The sequence below is a fragment of the Gallinula chloropus genome (genome assembly GCF_964237585.1).
Source record: "Gallinula chloropus genome assembly, chromosome: 1".
Taxonomy (NCBI): Eukaryota; Metazoa; Chordata; class Aves; order Gruiformes; family Rallidae; genus Gallinula; species Gallinula chloropus.
Window position 1 is genome coordinate 43,150,677 of NC_140085.1, and position 20,973 is coordinate 43,171,649.

General features: G+C 37.3%; 1 protein-coding gene across 6 annotated transcripts in view; it reads right to left on the reverse strand.

The window, feature by feature from the left end:
* The window catches only part of CADPS2 (calcium dependent secretion activator 2), a gene marked incomplete at both ends in the record, with an annotated part of 308,165 nt that overhangs the window by 15,409 nt on the left and 271,783 nt on the right, over positions 1-20,973 (reverse strand). For all 6 annotated transcript variants that reach the window (XM_084274517.1, XM_084274519.1, XM_084274514.1 and 3 more), the window contains 4 exons: positions 6,676-6,783; positions 16,303-16,335; positions 16,456-16,539; positions 19,942-20,016. In XM_084274517.1, coding sequence (XP_084130643.1) covers positions 6,676-6,783; positions 16,303-16,335; positions 16,456-16,539; positions 19,942-20,016 — 300 coding nt within the window. The remainder of the gene's footprint in view (positions 1-6,675; positions 6,784-16,302; positions 16,336-16,455; positions 16,540-19,941; positions 20,017-20,973) is intronic.

Sequence of the window (20,973 nt, forward strand, 5' to 3'; positions counted from 1 at the left end):
TTAGTCACAGCTAATTAGTGTTCTGGCATAGACAAGTAATCAGAAATGTCAGAGCTGCAAGGCTACATCTCCCTAATCCTTTGATAATAATTTAGCCTCCTGGGAGGGCCTCAAGCTGCGGTAAGTAGTGGCTGACAATAAGGCAAAATTAGGTGGGCAGCAGACCATTAGGATAGAAAAATAAAAAGCACTACCAAATCCTGCTGAGCACCATCAGGCAACTAACTACACTGCCAGATGAGGTGCCTGTTTAAGCCTGTGTTGTTAATTAGCTGATTCTACCAGACCTGCCACATATGTCCAGGTGCATCATGCAAAGATGTGTATTTCTGGGTTTGCGCCAAAGGACAATTTTGCACTGTGATCAAATTTCAAGAATCTGAGAAAGAAGCCCACATATTTCTTGAAGATTATTCTGAGTTATCAAAGAAATAAGAAGATCAACAAGCTACAATCCATTTTTTGTTGAGTCTCTTTCAAGTAATTAGGCACGGTCCTCTCATGTTTCTCAGAGGTTAATACAAACACAGCTTTTGATTCAAATGTGGCCTTTAACCAGTCCTACCTAGTCTCAACTTGCTGAAGTTGCCTTGGCATATAATCTAGATCAAAAAGTAGACCTTTTGTCAAATCACTTGCACACTGGCAAACAATTGCTTAACAATGAAAGCGAAGATTACTTATTAAAAGTAACATGACAGGAAGCAATTTGAGAATGAGAAAAAAAGTCACAATTCAGGGTTTCTAAAAAATGTCACTGAATACTAAACACTATGGCAACGGTGCTTTTGAGGTAGTGATGGACAGCACAAGTTGTTGGTACTATGGAAAACTCCCATTTGAAATATCTGTTCCACTTAGCTGTGTAACATCAGATGAAGATTAACTCACTTGCTAGGGAGAAGCATTTGCACATTTTTAACACTTTTTTTTTGTAAAAGGTCAGAAAACTTACAGAAATGATGCAGCTGATTAAAGAGACCATTACTTGTACATATAACGGTAAACATAAAGGAATCAGGTGAGGACTTCATTCATGCATCCATTTAGGCAGAGAGATGAAGTACATGACATAGCAATCTTTGGAGAACAATTACTACCTCAGATAACCTCAAGTACATCATTGAACTTAAACGGTCCACCCCTGCTACTAATGGAAAAGTAAAGTAATGGTTGAGATACAGGGACACTATTAGCATGTAATTCATGTTCCAGGCAATGTAGAAGCATTTTTTTCTGACAGAAAAAGAATATGACATTACTCTAGGAACTTCTGAAATACAAAAGCCAAGTGCAGCTGTGTAAGTCTGTCACACTTCCACATTTACAACGCTCATAAAGATGTTCGGTCTTTCTGCACTCCAAATAAAGTCCCACGAGTTCCCTGCCATTACATTGCTTGTTGAATCTACCTGTGCGAGGCTACAACCAGAGGATGTTCACTTATGCATGCAGTGAAGTCAAGAGGACTGTACTCAGCCACACCATGCCAGTTTAAGACCCGTAAGACACGGACGATCAGGGCCAAAGTCAACATCTGCTGACAGGTGTAGGAGAAAACAAAGGGACCAGTTTGCCAACGCCTACCATTACAGGATGGACTCTGACTAATATATGTGTATATGGTACACTTGTGCACAGATTCCCTAGAAATTAGTGCCTAAAAAAATATAGGAAGGTCTATCAGTGGTAAAACACTGATTTCTTAGAGCTGTTCTCTTAAACTATTCTTTATTTCTCAAAGCAGCAATCAATTATTGCATAAAAAATTCATTGCAATCATACATCTATTGACATCACAAGATTTTCACACACAGATCCAACACAAATATAACCTATAAGATAATGGTCTTAATGGCAAATAAACTAAGAGAAGTTTTGAAGGGAAAATGTACGGACATGGATATTTTTCTGCATTCAGGCAAGCACATCCACATTTTCTGTGCAATTAACAGGTACAAGAAAGTGAGAATCCACTCAGGTGGCACTCAGGAACTTTATATTACTGTAGAAAGTAAATATTGCCTTGATGCTTTATGCAGTGTTTCATGGAAAATTACCTATCTTTTTAAATGTGGGGTTTGTTAGCAAAATCCAATTTTGTTTTAAAGGAAAAAGGTTTTAATTTCTAAGTCTAATTTAATTTAGAATGCTCAGGTGTAGGAAAACTTATTAGTCCCATCTTAAACATTTAGCTAGACATGTGATTCTAAGTCTAGTCAGTGATGATAACCTGGCACGTTTCTGGATACAATGCTGCTTTTATTGAGGTTAATGGTAAACCTCCCATTGATTTTGACAGCGTAGAACCAGACCCATGGGAATTTCATAGTTGGATATTTTTTACATCTGTTAATTTTGTGATCACAGCACTGATCTTTGATAGGTTGCAGAAATGTTCTCAATCATGCATCAAGCAGATTATAAATAAGAGGGGCCTTAATAATAGTTTGTAATATTTTAGATTTATTCCAGGTTTGTGTAATTATTTTTGAATACTCCATTTTCCCACTGACCAACTGCTATTTTTACAGCTTTTTCTGAAAATGGGTATTTTTCTAACACTGGTTAAAAAAATTAAAGCACAACTTTGCTTCTAAAATACTTTACTAAACATTATTTTGAAAACAGATACTAGTTTAAGTGATTAAAGCTTAAAAAAGTTTCAGTGGGTGATGCTTTTAGTCATAATTAGAAATTGTAATCAGTAAATAAACACTGTAGTGCCTGTTTTCGTGATTGACCTGTTACACATTGAATCTACCTGAGCCACTGCAGCATTAATGGCAGAAAGCTTGCTTTATTTGAGTTCCTTAGATAAACTTGTCCCAGCGTAACTTCATGGTCTTAGTTTACTTCAGTGGAGTATGGGACTGGAAGGAATCACATGGACTGTCCACTGAATTAAGCCTACAGGAATCATGAACACGTTATCACACATTTAGCCATAAGTTACTGCAGACCAGCTGCATGTACAACACATTACAAAACCCTTCTAGTGCTCTGCAGCGTTAAAAACAAACAAATAAGTGAACAGTCAGAGTAGCTGTGGATGCCCCCTACCTGGCAGTGTTCAAGGCCTGGTTGGATTGGGCTTTGGGCAACCTGGTCTAGGGGAGGGTGTCCCTGCCCATGGCAGGGGGTTGGTTCTATAAATTCACTGAGGTCTTGTGACAGGAAGGAATTTGATAGTTAAAATTCCCAGACGGTCTTAAGAAGACAACCATGTCCCACACCACAAAGGCAGACAAAAGACCTAAGTGTCTCTGACAAATTGACCAAGCAAAAGACTCTATGACTCCAAATCTGGTGGTTAAGTTCAAGCGCAAGAACATGGCACACTGACCTTGTAGAGACGAGTGCTACCAGGAGCACCAAGCCATATTGTTCTGCATGCTGTCTATACCCCTTCCAAATCAGGTGAAGAATGAAAGGCACCCAGAAACCAAGTTATTCAGTGAAAATGAAGCTAACCCCCACCCCTTGGTTCTGCTGCACGAACAGCAGACGCACTGAAAAACAGAATGATTTAAACGGCTTAAAGAAGGTGCAGAAAAACTTAGCATCCCAGTCAAAGTCCCCTGGAGATCTGTGCCTCTCTCATATGTAATATCTTAACATTAAATTCCATTCTCCTGACTTTTCGCATTTTGTATAGCACGGTAGTGCTTTTTCAGGCTCACCAAGCAGCATAAAAAAATGCACACTTTTCTTTTTTTGTCTTCTCCCTAGTATAGGACTTGTCACATAGAAAATTTTCGAACTTTGTATTTGTGACTCAATGGCATACATTTCTCCTTGTATCAATACCATTCTAAAATTTAAATTATTCTCTTAGATGTGTAAGTTACTTCATATGATAGACATCCTGTTCTCTTGGTCACTGTAATAGCTGTCAATTTATAGCAGCTCTGAATCGAGTCAGTGAAATCTATGCATTAATAGAATCATGGAACCACAGAATATTCTGAGCTGGAAGGGACCCATAAGGATCATCAAGTCCAACTCCTGGCTCCACACAGGGCCAGCCAAGTCAGATAGTTTGTAGGTTCACATTTTTTGTGTTAAAATAGTATCTAAAAGGCCTGATCCTGTCTATATTTATAACTACCCTTCTAGAATACAGAACAGTCTGGGTTTTCTTGTTATTCTGGATGGGGTGTTTCTGGCTGAAACAGAGACATACAATTTTCTTATTTCATTTGGCTGATGGTTTCATATCTGATCTGTCAAAACCAGTAAAATGGCTTGAAGTATATTAACTTTAAAATTAACATATTTTACTCCTTCTATTGAAATACAACTCAATAGAATTGAATTTAGAAACAGTATCTAGGTTTTTTTTATATCACTAATTAAAAAAAGCCTTCCAAAAATCATGGGCAAAGTCTTGCTCAGTTATACTGGTCTAAACCTGATTTAATCTTGGGAAAGGTGAGTTAGCACAGTGGGATGTTTTTGTTTTAAACTTCTGCAAGCTCTGGTCTTACATACTTGTTAGTGCATTTATCTGATTCTGTCCAATTGGTTATATCTCCTTGTGTGATGCTATGTAGAAACGTGATACCACCATATAGGAAGAAAAATAAAGATAGAAATAGATATTTGATACACAGAATACTTATCATGTATATCATTTCTCTTTCCTTACAGCTACAAGCATTGGCCATGACAGCATGCAATGCACACCACTGAGTTAAAGGGGACAGGAACGGGTTTGCATCATCTCAAAGGCTAGCACTATATCATGGCTTGCATCCACACAGGAGATGTCTTCTCGTGCTGAAAAGCTTGATTGCTGAAATCAAACTTGGAGGAGGTCTGTGACCCACGCTAACCTTATTGCACTGAGGGTCTGTCCTTGGGTTAGTGCTAGTTGGCCTAACCCGAAATCACACCAGGAACCATGCTGATGACTTAACAGTGCGGATGATCACTGCTAGTTCTCAGGCCTGTGCCCTGGCCCTGGCCAGTTTACTGCTATGGGCATAGCCTGAGACTTGGTCCAACCCCACTACATCAACAAAGTCAATGTGGTCTCTCCAGTGAGAGTTAGACTTGGCCTTAGGCATGTAATTTTATTAACAATCAGAAAATTACAACATAAGCAAAAATAACCCCAAAGAAAAACAAAAAATAGAAACTTGAAAATGAAACATATGCTTGCAGATTCAGTGCAAAAGCAAACTGAAGCAGAAGTTGCTAATATGGTTTTAGTACTTTGAGAAGGTGCCAGCTGGATGGATGATAATTTTTCTACCCCTGCAGGGCATCAAAGCTTTTATAAAATCATTCTTTTCACACATATTAGCACTTAGCTTATTAAAACAGATGATACTTTTTTTTGTAAAGCTGCCTGGGAGTGTCTGGAAATATAAAATCTGAGAGATAAGTCTCATTTTGACCACCCAGTCTAACAAACAACAAACACTGACATGACATACCATGGCTGAGAGTCTATGTTATGGGACCTTCTGTGACTACCACAACTGTAGTGTCACAGTAAAGGCTGTGAATTGCTGTTATGAAAACATTTGCTGTAACTTGCATAATTAAATGAAACTGCCAGCAAAGCTTTCTAAAATACTTAGGAGATGACACACAAATAAATACATTTCAAAGTCTGTATTATGTTCCAGAATTTGTTTTGCAATGAATTACATTGCACAGTGCCAGAGATGACTTCTTTCCCCGTTCAAATTCCTACATAATTATAAGTGACTGACATCACTGTCCTGTAAATTGATCCAAGCTTATACCGAAATGTTTTATTTTAGACATATGTTACATGTGTAGTGCTTTGACTTTATACAGGAAGCATAACTTCAGCTGGCTACAGCTTCTCCTTTAGACCACTTGGAAAGGGACATACTAGACATAAATTAATTAATGGTCAGAACTTGAATGAGTAGAAATATGCCCAAGTGGCCTTATTAGAAAGCCTTGTACAAGGAAAATATTGATAGAGTAGGTGATCACTTCTAACAAAAAGAGGAGGAATGAGTGGCAGGAGGCTGCAGAAGCCAGTAGCAAAGCTGAGGGAAATTACTATGAAGATACTGGATGACCAGCAATGAGGGGGCCTTGGGAATGAGGAATGGAATTTCTCTGAACTTGCGGAAACAGATTCAGAATTTTGAAAATGAGCTTGACAATTCAATAAATGTTTGATCTACTTTAAGAAATTCTAAGTCCTAAATTAAAAATCCATAAAATAAAATTCTAAAAGTCATTCCATGAAAGTACCAGTCAAACCCACAGATGTACCTGGCATAACCGTCCTCTTTCTGTATGTGAGCAGGCAGTGATATGTAGAAGTCCTTGATTCGGGGAAATTAGGTCCACAAAACACAGTGATCCAATTCTCTCCATTAACACATTCAAAACCAAAAGATGGAATAAAATTGGCCTACTCACAGTGGAAAAATGACTATTTCAAATAATAATCTTCTACCGATTTTATTTATACCTTCTAGCCCTTAAAATTTTCATGCAGAAAATGTTTAAAGAAAGGCCACTCTTGACAGATGAAGAGGACAAATGAAAAGCAAAAGCAAAAAATGATCAACAAGGAAGAACATCTGAGTGGCTTGCTGAATATATATCATCAAAATACAGCTTATCCCTTCTGATGTAGTAGTGATAGCAGCAAGCTTTGCAAGGGTAGTTACTTACATCAAATAACTTCTCTATGTACATTTCCTCATTGACCTTTTCTCGAAGTATATCCTGGTTTTGTCGAACAAACATAATATAGGTATCTGCTAGATCCATCCCTGGTTTCTGTGGAGACATAAAGTAAGGGGAGAAAAGTAGTGGGAAGGGGAAGAGAGAGACCATTTGACAACTGACACATAAAAAACTATATTTAATTGTAATGAAAACGGAAATCATGTTACAATGCTTCTAGACGCACAAACCGTATTTACTAAATCTGATGTGAATTCTGGCTTATTTACCCAGGAGGGTTCACTATTAACAGAGTTCTAAATGTTACAACTTATGAATGCTTTAAGGCATAAATATATGTTGCTGTATGTAACTGAATGTTCTTGGCTCCAGTAACATAGGTGGCAAAATTGGACATTTTCCTCCCTGTCACTAGTGAGGCTCCCATAGCTACTCTACCCTCAAGGTCCAGATCCTCCTATCACATTCAGAAAACATTTACAAAAATCATCCTTTTCCTTTTGCATTGCCTCGGATTTGTTGTGATTTGCTTCCAATGCACAGGGGAATTTTGTGTTGGAGGTTAGCTTCCGCTGATTCCCATTCAAACTAAGTTGAAGCATTTCCCTGGGAGCAACAGCGTAAGAAGGTCGGTATCTGTAGACCTATAGCTCTGTTTTTCTGAAACTGTTGCACTGGAATAATGAGCTCAGGGAAGAAGCAAGGGTTCAAATGTTTCCCTTCCTGTACCAATGGACGTCCTGTATGAACAGCAGAGTAGGCATCATTTCCACAGCACACTCCCAAACGTGGGATGGGCTAGGATACGTCACGTGTGTGTGTGACGTGGTTTCTGAAACCACTCTCTCCTGCCCAGCTGGGACTTCTGGACCTCTGTATCCACAAAATGTTGTTCTGCACTAAAGCCCCCAAGAGTCATCAGTGTTCCCTTTTCTGGCAGTGTATGCAGAGTAAGTTCACTGCTCTCTAACAGAACCAAGAATGAACACTCTGGAAAGTCTATTGTAAATGCCCTCTGTGTGATCAAGTCTGTAAAAGTATCACTTTCTCCCAAACAATATATTTTTTAAAAAGTTCATAGCATGCAAAAGAGGGCTAAGTTTTAGAAACACTTTACAGTAAGCTTCTGCAGGAGGGTGTTTATGAAGGACCCAGATTTGGCTAAAACTGACTCTGCAGAATAATTAAGAGCTCTGGGGAAGCAGGATAAAAGCAGCTATGCTCATTCCCTGAATTCCCAGGCATAAGTCATCTCTGTTTCTCAGAAGCAGCTATTGTGTGAAAACAGCACACCCACAAAGCTGTAAAATATTTGGCATATTTTGAAGGCCTATATGTGTTGAAATATTTACATATATTTTTATATTAAGGCTTCCCTTCTACTTTACAAGCAGATAACACCTGATTTTTCTCATTCCTTATTACCGTGTATGTAATGTATGATCATGTATATAGGCAGGTCTGAGTGCAAGAGGGAAGGGAAGATGCTACATACCCAAACTAATGGCTCTCCAGAAATTGCCACTGCAGTAATTAGATGAGAGCATTCACCCCTCAAAACTTCAGTGAGTGAAACCTCTGATCATGAATTTCATCCCTTTTTTTCCTGAATCTACCATGGACACACAGGAATATGATCCAAAGTAAGCAGATTTTCCTTTTCGTTTATACACATGCCATCGATAGCAGTTTCATTTCTTAAAAGTAATGGTTAAGTGTGGAATGATGGTCTGGTTTAACACTCCTAGCATCTCAAAACTCACACTGAAAAACTGAAATGTCTCCTGTGTACTCAGACTGGTCATCCCAGAGGCAATGAAATCACATTTCAAAAGCTTATCACATACATAAGTGTCTATATGAAACTCTTAAAAGGAAAGTAGGACCATTTGTCTTTGCATCTGAGTTACACACCTGGATCCTAGGCATAGCAATAAAAATGTAAGACTAAATCAGATAAACCAGTTTTCTATTGGAAAACCTGGTTCATGGAAATCGATACATTTCCTTCATTAAACTGCATCTTTGTTAAAATACGACAGAAATGTTTTTGAATTAAACTAAATCACAAAGTGAAAGGAGATTTCAAATGGAAAGCTCCATATCTTACCTTAGCATAGTAATTTGTGATGGTATAGAAGAATACGTACAATGAGTGTTGCAACCTTATGTATGTTTTAAAACTTGAGAGGCAAATTATAGGAATTGGGTTAGGTTTAACTTGGAGGGATAACGGGAAAATATTTTGAAATCTCCAGGCATGGGTGAAGGAGATAATCAAACAAATGAAAGGCTGATTATAGTTCTTGGAGATATATATTCAAATGTATAAACGAATCTTGCACTGAATGCTAAACCCTAATGATTCTCTGATTCATGCAATTTGTTCTTTTACTAAGTTCAATAAAAAAATGTTCATCTTGCAGACAGTCAAAGCTAGAAAAATAACATTTCCCATCAGCATGAAATCTCCCCTCATCTTTGAGATGTTTACCTAGTCTTGAAGCTGTGACATATGGGAATTTCACACCTAGTGAATATATTTTCATGTAGCTTGTGGCACAGGAGTGTAATCATTAAAAGAATATACACAAGTAAGAGTAACTGCAACAGCTGGTGACATTTACCAATTAGAATTACAGTTCTTTAAAACACTTCATCCTTCTTTAATGTGTGCAGGATAATTATCTTTGAAATTGCTGTGGAAAAAAAAATTAATTTTCCTTTTAAACAGTGTCTGCCTACAGTAGAAATATGTCTAGGTAAGGAAGATTAACAATACTTTGCTATTATGACTCTCTTAGAACCTCACCAAAATCTTTGCGAGTTAACCATCTTTGCTCATGGTGAGCAAAACACACATTAAACATTGAATTTACCAACAGTGTATCATTTTTTTCATTATCTCGCCATATTGCATACACTGAATTTGTTTTCTCTAAACATGTGAAAGAAGAAAAGAAAATTATTATAAGCATCAAAAGAGGCTTAGCACTATATTTCATGATTTAACTTTTTAAAATAGGGAATAGACGTATTAGATGGGAACTTCTGATTCCATGATCCTCTACTGATCTACTATGGACTGTTAAGCTTCAGAAAAGACCCACAGATTAGTGTAGAACAAAAATCCCAAACTATAATCAAGCAATTGGATGTACCTTAAAAGGCAAACACACAGAAACTGAGATATATTTTAAGTAACTGTCTCTTTGTGCATTTCATTTCTAATAGCAGACAAACTTGAGCAACTCTAACCACTTCTGTACCCACAATCAAAATTTCTGCTCCTCTGAATCTCTGACAAAACATCTACTGAAGTTAATGGGAGAGAATTATTTGCACATCTTTGGGAGAAGAATTCAACCTGGTATACTTATCAGGATAAGAGTAAAAATGGTTTTCTGTTTGAAAACTTCCCCAAGAAAAAAAGTGGGTTTTTATGATAGATAAAAAGTTATTGTAGGTTTGTTTTATTCAGAACAGCAGACAAGATGTTTTGCCTATCTGAAAATGAAAGAGAACCAAACAAAGAGATGAATGGAGAAACTGGAAACACAAAGACATCAAATAAAATACCAGGAAATGAAGAGTTGTAAATAGGGTTACTTTGTCGCTGGTTACACAAGTAACTGAATACACTGGCGAGTGAAAGAGTTTAAACAAGGGTGTAGGCTTCAGCACATTCTTTTTTAGGGTTAATCACTAGTTAACCTGGCAAGATGAACATGCTGTTTGGGAGAAAAAAAAAAAAAGAAAAAAAAAGAAAAAAGAAAAAAAAAAAATCCTTGTTAATTATATACTGCAAGTGCTCTTACTTCCTGCTGCTGCAGCTAATCCCACAGGTGCAGGTTGTCTCTTTTACTATTCACTGGTAGGTGGGTCCAGATCGACAGGCACTTTTTCATAGCAACAAATTCAGATAAAGAAGAAACAGCTTAACTTTCCCCCTTTTAAACAGGAAAACTCTACCCTGGTGTCTATTTAACAAATTTTAAAATACGTCATTCCAGTTTCTAAGATGATGCAGAAACCACATTGACATACGTTGCTCCCACTGGCAAAGTTTTCCTGCAGGACTCAGTCAAAAGTCACACCATATTGCCTTGATTTTCAGGCACTCAAATATTTGCTGTGAAAGGTTTACAATAAGGTTAATAGTGCCACTAATGTTGCCCTTTCCCCCGAGGAGAGATACACCTAAGTTTCTGCACAGCTTTTTACATTATTTTTGCACAAATATCAATAAGCTGTGTACATTTGTAAATACATGAGTTATTTTTATACTTACTTTGGGGTTTGTCACAGAACATTTCTTAGCATGAGAAAGTATTAAACTGACACACATTCCTGATATTGCCTTGAAGAAAGTATTTAGATTTACTGAGTTGCTATCCCATCATAGCATTCGTGTTTCAGAGAACAGACATTAGAGACTCACTATATATAATAACAAACTTCAGCCCATTTTGTGTTTGCTCTTCTCTCTACCCTCTTCCCCTCCCCTGCATCCTGGAGGGAGACGTTTTAACTACAGCTTGGATATAACAATGAAATGAAAAGGAGTGATGAGCTGGAGGGGGCTTTTGTGAGAAGCAGGAGCTCCTTATTCAGTGTCCAGCACCAAATGAAAGAGCACATTGGAAAATTTCACTGCCTGAAATGTCTCCTCTAAATACTGCAAGGCTCATCGCTTGGGCTTTGGAACGACAGAATTAAAAGATCATTAAAATATTTTTGGAATAGAAACTGCTAGTGCTCACTACAAGATCCTCACTTCCTTAATTTCATATAAATCAGAAATAAATAAGCCAGACAGAAAGATGCATCATTTGTATAATCAGTTTATTATAATGGTAATCTTTTATTCTACCTGGTTATGGAAAATAGCATTTTGCTTAAATGAAAATCAACAATGCATTTTCCCTGCCTCTGTTTCTTCTTGTAGAAGAAAAAAACAACCCTGGCAAAAGCTCAATGTGTATTTTGCGAATTGTCATGCAGAACTTAAGCTGTCATTCTGCAAGCATTTACACAAACACTTTTTTAATATACGTGTAGTTTCACTGCATTCATGTTTGCAACACATGCGTGCAGGTGTCTGCATCAGGATCTGGATTCTGTAGTGAAAAACGTCCTCAAAATGCTACTGTTCCTATGACAAAGCCAGGTATTGAAATATTATTCCCTCCCCCCCCAAATAACCATGCTCTAGTATGTTAACTTTCCTACTCACTAGCTGCTATCCTTCTGATTTCTATTTAAGAAGTACGTCAAAAATACTGCTGACTTAAAACAGATGATATGGGGCTTTCCCTCCAATTTTGCAATAGCTTGTTTTTATGGACCTGAAACAGAAGGGCTGGTTCCCAGGTTTGGGTATACAAAAGAGAAGGAGAGGGATGGCAGGAGGAACCCTGAGGATGACAACAATGAATGTTCTGTGCTCTTCATTTTAACCAGAGGTCTCCAAGTAAATCTTGCTTGAAAGTGAAGGGCACAGTATCACCACACCTGAAAAAACACTGATTTCACAGAAAAAGGAATTTGTTTCTTAAAAAAAGTTAAACAAGGCCATGCAGTACAAGTGTGATGTTTGGAAATGGAGGTACCTGGAAGGTCTCAACATATATGCGCCCGGTTGGAAGCAGAGCTCCTACTTTGGAATGACGGGACTCCGTAAGTCAAATGCTGGCACATGTGTGAGGCCCCTTTCCATACCTTTGATCCCCACATAAAGACAAGAGTGGAGCAAGAGGCCTGGTATTGTGTGAGCAGCACACTGCTGTCAGCCCTGGGTCCTTCATGTGGCCTCTCTGCGCTTGGTATGACAGGTGGCCTACATGACGTCAGGGAGGATTAGGTTCCTTCTGTGCCCTCTACATGACTGGCATAGATTACTGCCTCCTACAAAGGGATTTCAGCATACCTTTCTGAACAAAAAGCAGTATATAAATATGCATGTAACTGGATGCTCAGTTTGTATGAGTAATTGCTCTGGTTATATTTGCAAATGAGGCAAATGTGTGTAGAAATGACCAGCTAGAGACACAATTATTTGTGTGCAAAACTGACTTACATGATGAGAAACTGAACACAAATTATCTACATGATTGAGGAATAATAATAATTTGAGATTAACAATATAACATTTTTATTGCCCCCAATTCTAATGCATTCTTTCCCCATTGTCACTAATTAACTGGCTTTGTGAAGAGAATGTTGAGAATGTTACAAAAAAGAGGAAAAAAAAAAGTAGACAGGTTGACTTCCACATCTCTTAAGGACTGCTGGGCTTTAAGAGAAACTAATGGAGAGTTCTAGAGAATATGAGAAAGTTTGTGGTTTTTTTTTTTTAAAAAAACCCCCCACATTCTAAATCATGTCCTGCATTCAAAACATCGCATTAACAAGAGACCAGATCGCATCCTTGCTATACTGCCAATATTTGTAACGTTTGTGTTATTTACCTCTGAAAATTTGGTTTCTTTCACTTCAGCACATGGTGCAGTGTGACAATTACCAACAAAAAAAGAGTAATAGCAACTAGATTTTTTCATTATTCTAGGCAATCATAAGCCTTCCTTGTTGTCACTCTTCATAGTCCGGGTTATTTTGTGCTGTTCCTAGTATTTCTGTTGGTGTTTTGATTACCAAAACATACAGTGTCCATATAGACCTACATGTGATTGCTGGGGAAAGCAATGAGAGCTCCTTGTGACTGTGTACGTCCCACTGCCTAAAGGGCATTCTGAAAAACGGAGTTTTATGTGGAATGTTCTATAAACAGGTTTAAACAAAAAAGAAACTTTATTTTGTATTGAGTTTTTCATAACTCTCTGGCAAGATTAAAGAATGGAAGGGTAGACAGCAACATTTTTAGAAACATACCTGCCAGATGAACTGCAAGTCTGTGCCTACATTTCCCACCCTGGCTCTGAGAAGTTGGGGGATGTTTACTGGTGAGCGTGCATCTTCATGCCCAACTATTTAGTATCTACATCCCCTCTCAATATAAAAAGAATTAACCTTTTCCTCAAAATGACCATGAATCATCCAAGAATGTCCCCCTTCTTCTTGAATCCTTCATTATTTTTATTTACCTTTTAACTTTTCTATCCCCTTTACCTCTCACCCTCACACTACAACACGCTGCTCAGTACTACCTTCATTTTCTTCTAACATATCTTTTGTCTAGTTAGTTTGCTTTTACTTCACTATAAACCAGCATATTTGTCTCTCTTTGTCAAATATTGAACCTGGATCAAAAGCTCTGTTGAGTTCACACAATGAAAAAACACCAAATGCCTTTTGCCCCACCACCTTCTCCCATGGATCCACCAAGTGATCAACTCCAAGGACAGTGCTAAGGTGACCCAGTAAGATTCTTGAGTAGAGGTAGGGCATGAGGGCAGACTGTGGTCACTGAACACAGATTAATTTTGAATATATTTGCAACTATATAAAAAGAAAGGTCCTACAGTTGTCACCATTAAGTCATTTCAGTATATACAGCTATATGGTAGGGAGGGACAAGATGAAACTTTAAACAGTACCAGTTCAAAAGACAACTACGAGGCATTTAATTAGCTTCAGTGCAGGCTTGCTAGGTTACCATCACACCATCAAGAACTCAGCGTAAATTCCTCACCCTGTGCCTCCCACCTCTCCACTTCTCACTTCAGTTGTGAGCCCAGGAGATGACCTTGGAACATGATGACTTACAGCCTTCTTTTGCAGTTGGAATTTGTAACTCACACAAGTGGTAATTTTAGACCCTATTCTACTGGACACACTCTCAGTTGTGACAGTAACAACTCTTGGCCTAAACTGTATCTTCACAACAAGGGGAAGAATGTGGAGAAGCAAAACCAAACCCCAGGTGATGAAATTTCTTCAACCCAGGAAAAAAATCCTCTACAATTTGGAAGATGTTTACTTGGTCAGATCCACACTCTCCTTAAAGTACAACTTACACCTGTATTTACAACTGTAGTAGTTACTCTAGCACAGCTCAAATCTTGGGCTGTGGGGGAAGAGATTGCTGAAAAGCACAGAGGGTGTAAAAATGCAAAGATCCTCGTAGCCCATCTGTAATCTGTCTGCCTCTTCAGACCAAACAACACCACTCAGTGAAAGTGAAAAAGGCAAAGGGCTCCAGGAACACCTCTCCTCTCTACCTTCCTTTCTCAGCGGAGCAGTCCATCCCTGGGTGACCTGACTCACAATATTCTCCTGAGCTTGGGGCAAAGGTATTTTTCAGTCTCATCTTTATCACTAACTTCAACATAAACACATCCAGAGTAATGGTAAAAGATTTTGACATCTCCTTCTCATAGATATTCTATGTCATTTGGAGAGCTTGTCATGTTATCTAACAGAAGTCAATGAATTTCTAGTTTGTTCAGTAAGTTTCTCCTTAGGCTTTTGAGCCTTAAGTGCCTTGCCAAGGACCTTTTGGGACAGCTCCACAGCACAATATATTAACAAAAGCTATTCTAAATTAACTGGATTTGATATGAGGTCATACCTTTGAATTCAAGATTGGGCCTACTTCTCTTCTTTTTTTATAAAACACAAGAGCATTTATACAAATCAAGAAAAAGAAGGTCCACACATAACTAAATAAGAAAAAATTCTTAAACATCATCCAAACAAAAATGTTACAATTTGTTCTCTTATGAATAGAGCAAACATAAAGACAGCAAAATAACAATTTCCAAAAGCAGAGATTTTTCTTATTATTAAGCATGCATGGACTTTTAGAAAATATGGAATAATATAAGCTTGAAAGTATTATATTTTAAAGTATAGAACTGCTGAAAGGATTTCTAGAGCCATACAGCCTAACATGTCTGGTATTCTTCTATATTTGCTATTTTATTTCGTGGAAGGTCATCAACGTGGAAATTTTATCAATTTTTTTGCTACACTTAAAAATAAAGTGATCTTACAATCAGAAAAAGGGAAAAAACACATACTTGCTTGACAACAAAGGATTTTTGTAGCCAGTGATAATCATATTATTTGATAATTTCTTCCTTGCTTTTAAAAAGATAGTCTATCATGATACTCTAATAAAAATACTCTAATACCTGAGTATTGATTTTTATGTGTAAAAGAGCTCCAGCAGGCACCCCCTTCAGATTTTATTTATACCACACAAACATTGCACAAGCAATGTTAAATCAAGTAGAGATCTAGCAAGGGATTAAATAAGCAAGATTGGTCCTGAAGTAAGAAATAAAAAAAAAAGATACTAAAGTATGATGCTTTTACTTGTTGCTTACCCTATACTCTTGAACAATTTATCCAAATGATAGAAACACCCCTATGAAAGAGTATCTAAGTTACAATCCTTGCTCTTCCACAACTGAAAAAGTGCATTGAGAATAACCTTTCTAAGCTTTGCTCTGAGACTTACTCATTGCTTGAGGGAAATGAAATGCCCTCTAAGAGTTGTAGTGTCTGTTTAAATACTCTGTGTAAAGCTATAATGAATCTCTGTAGGACAGCAAAATGTCAGCAATAAAAAATTGTGAGCTAACAAACCCCCTATTTTTTGAATGATTATGAACAGTGGAAAAGATAAATTAAAAGGGTTGTACTTACGGGAACATCAACATATTTTGCAGCTGCTTTCACCTTTAGAAAATCAAAAATAAAACAACACATGGTAAGCGCTTATTACTGCAGATTTTGCACCATTTTGGAATTATGCACAGAAAGAGGAAGAACAGAACTATTGTGAATCCAAAAACTTACAGTGAATGACACTAATGATGAGAAGAAAGTGCCTTCATCGTATCTCGACAATTTTGACAGCACACCTTCTAACACAGAAACAACCTGGAGGAAATAGCACAGAGGAAAAACTAAATGCACAATAGGAAAAGGAAATAAAATATTTTGATTGAGAACATGAGTTTTTCTTCCTCAGATTGTTATTTTTCAGTAGGGCAATGCAAACTCTAAATCACTTCCTCCATTTCACAACGTGCTGAAATCAAGGACATCTTTCTTTTCTCAGCTTCACCTAACGACTTAACTGATGGAAATCCAGTCGAACCCTACAGAAACCCAAACCCAACTCCAAAATTCTCCTGATGAGGGCCTGCTACCCAACACAACTTTGCTGTCTCACGTGATTAAATACAGGAGTATGTGTACCCAGCATGTATTTTGGGTAGAAACTGTGTTATTTTCTAGGACCACTGTTTCTAACATCACAAGAGGATGGAGCACAATTGTTAAAGCTGATTATCTTGGTATCATGTTCCTCTTATGTTTACTACTGAATAGAAACCCAGCCTTGATTTCACCCAACAGGTTAAGAGCAGGAGTGTTTTCTGTCAGGTCATCTTCAGGAACCGCATGTGCTGTTGAGCTGCTACTATGTGGCCAAGAAGGGGCAAGAAACTATAGCCCCCGAGTCTCATCCAGCATGCTTCCTCTCCCCCACACTTTCACCTGCAGTTCTCTGAGTAGCGTAACTCAGCAAGTGGCATGAAAAGGTGTTTCTGCCAAAATTTATTTCTCACAACAAAATAATCCTAATAATTACCTTAATTATAGCCTTTATGTTTAAACACCCTCAAATTAGCCTTAAAGCAAACACATCCCCTTCTCATGTCCCTCGGTGATGTTATGTTGCTCCAGTCATTCATGGTATATTACATAAAATATCTGCCAGCAGCTATATTCATGTGCATTTATTTTACACGTATGAATTGCTTTCCAGTTTATATAAAGATTGTTTTAAAAGTCATCCCTTGCTCCCAACACAGTCATTCCCACAACCACGAGTATCATTTTATGAGTGTGAGGACAGAACAAAATTCCATCTGGCATGCTGTTAATGGGCACTGTAACAGTGTCACAACAGTGTCACCTCCAGAGGAACTGAGATCATCACTTTACAATAAGCCCTGCTCTTAACAGTTCAAGGAGCAGGAGCAAGTGCAAACTTACATTTGTCATTTATCAATCTAACCTGTCATATTTACAGTGATTAATTAAGGCACCAGTACGTAGGTGCTGATCAAGGAATAGAACCACATCACAAGCTACTGTAGAGAATAGCAGTTGTGTCTGCACCCTGTGCACAGGATAATTACAGTTCCTTTATTAGACCAAATACCAGCTTTCAGCTTTGCCGTTGTATGCTTGTGAGAAGCTGCTGTTCATACTTTAACTCATTTTATCCGACTGGCAAGGATTCTTTCTGCAGAGGGGTGTTCAATCTTACTGTGCAAAGATCTGCACAGTAAGAAGGGGCTGATCTCACAGACAACATGGTGTCCAGGGTGCCAACAAATGGTTCCAACACAAGTGGGATGTGAAAAGAGCAGAGAAAAAGACACTGCAGTGTCAAGGATGCCCAGCTAAATGAAAGGTTTAGTTATGAAGCTGGAAACTTGTTTCTTGAGATCTCAGTGTGGACATGCAAAGCTCTACCAGCATTTCTGCATGTACCTCACATTCTCTGAACTGGTTACTCTGAGACACACTGTGCTTTGTTTCACTGCTTTCTGCTGTTCCTGTGGTTTGTTAAATGCTTTAGCTTGGTAAGTCTTGCATACAAAATGCACAGTATAGTCTTTACTGAGTCAAGTCTCGCTGAAGTGAAAGTACTCTTTTCGCTTTCACAGACTACTTGCAACTAAAAACAACGACTGAAATACTTATTTCATGGGAACTCAAAGGAAACAATATAGAGGCAAAGGCTGCAAAATAAGGAAAATATTTTAGATGAAGAAAAAAAAAAAGAATTACACACATGGCTATCACACACATTGATGTGCATCTTTCGTGGCCAAAACCAAGAGTGAAACATCAGCCTTCCTCTGTACCCTTAGAGGCTTTCTGCTCTAAAACAGAAGCAATCAGGATGTCACTGGCATTTTCATCTCAGGTGAGGAGACATTGGTTAAGATTTTAATGACCAGTCCGTGACCCAGAATATTTGGTACCTGTTCCAAGATTTCAATCTCTGGTAATAGTATATATGATAACTAATGATGCAAATCTGTCTTTCTTGACTGCAGTTGTCTCTAGAATTTCTTGTACATACACCCAGGAAGAATATGACTATTCTCTTTCTTCTTCTATAATCTCATATATAAGGGAAAAAAAAAAAGAATCATAAGGTTTAACTTGTAATAGCAAGATTTGCTCTAATTAAATTCTTTCTTCCTCTTCAACAGCAGTATTGGTTGTGGTTAGATCAAAACTTTAGAGAAAAAATATTGTCGGTTCTACACATTTTTCAGTAACTGGACACTTCTACAACAATTCAACAAAGCCTTCCTCTTCAGCTCCTGTGGAAGCATGGTGGGTGTCAATCTAAAAGGAGGTTCCTGCTCCCCCCACCCCGTGCCAGTCAGCTGTGACAAGTGAAACCAAAGGCATGATGAAAATATGACCAGACTTTTTTTTTGTTTTTGGTCACTAACTCACAAATTGTAAGAGCATGGCTTATTTCTCCTGCTTTGAAAAACCAGATACTTTTGGGTAGTTTGCATTGCACAGAAATCACAGCTACTTGTAACATCTTTCTTCTGTGTCATTATTTGTTGTGTCTTTCAAACTATTAGTGTCTCAAAGCTTTTCCTTTATATCAAACACTAAGATTTTTACTGGAGCAGAAGTGCTACAGTAAAACAAGACATTGTTTTTTTCTTCACTTATTCTCTAAGTCCCTATATCACATTGAAATCTATTTTTTAAAAGAATACAACCTCCTACAAGTTCAATTTCAGAAAATAACAACTTATAAAATATTTTTAAATTAAATGGTTTGTGCAACAAAATCTCATAAAAAAGTTTTACCAATACTCTGGATGTTGTCTGTCTCTACAAAATTTAAGTACTATTTAATGATAGGAAGAAAGTTTTCATGTGAAAAATTAAACAAAAAATAAAACATGCTATTACTTAAGATAACACAGACATAATCAATTCCTATTGGTTCTACTAGCTGCTAGCAGTTTTTGTATATATAACAGAAATACAAAAGAGAAACATATCGATTAGCAGGTTGCACATAATTTGTTTACACTATGGGTTATAAAATTCAATTTTGTAAATGCAGTATTATTTGTAGGAGCACTATTTACAAATCACGTTGCTGTCCCCTCCACACTCACTGCATATAGAAAAAACTGTGTGGTATTTAAAGACACTTCAGAAGTTCAGTAATTGGAGAAATACTTTCTGCTTTATTATAAATTAAATTGTAGATAGTTTTACCTTTGAAACAAGAAGTGAAATAATTTCTTTAACAGTTTCTTCAATCAAGTCATCTATTTTTGAATGGTATTGTTGCTGTATTTCAAAAGATAAAGAAGCATTAGCATGCATACGAACACACACTTTTGTCATAAGTCATAAACGGTACAAAGCTGATAACCCTGCCAGATCAGATTTACTTAAAATTATCATTTTGAACATCAGAAGAACAAACCCTTGAAAACGATCCACCCAATCAACACTTTCTTACATTCTGTGTTGAAAATTTTCCCATGTACACTGTTGAGTTAAGCAGCTAATGGGGTTATTATTTAGATGAATTGAGTTCTTATTCTTATTCAGGCGAAGGAATGTGAAGGATACTTTTTGTCTTCTCCTATATAATTAAGGTGGCCATGTATTTTTTTTCTAAAGAGTTGGTTTAGCTGGAGAAGCAAAAAGACTAGAATAAGATTTAATTAATACAGCATTTCATGTCTGACAACTCTCATTCATAAGTTATTTTAAATGTCCTCTAGAAATAAAATGGGCTCCAATTGTTCATCCTAAAAGAGCCTTTCTGCTAGCACAGTTAGCTGCAGTTTATACAAATCTTACAATATGCTCAAGCAAGGGCAAAATTAAAATTTCATCAACAAAGCAGAATAGATGGTAACAAATTAATAGGCCATAAAAGGCATAATAAAACAGGCTTATTTCTCCATAGCCTTTCTCTTTTGCTTTTGCATAAAGAAGGTGCCTTTAAGTAAATGCTTTAAAAGTAAATCTGGAAGACTTTTTAGATAATACTACAGAGTATTATCTAAAAATTTCCCTCCAGAAATTAACAGGAACTAGGGATCCCATTCTGTCAAGGAGGCACATCAATTTAAACACTAATTCTTCCTTTAGAAACATTTATCTGACAGCAAAGATTGTCCCCAATAGCCACTTCACTGAAAATGTGACTTGTAAAGACTAACCCTATCTTCATAGTTCAAGGCTACTTGGAACAGCTAACAGCATAATGCTCAGCATAAAAGTACTGAGGTC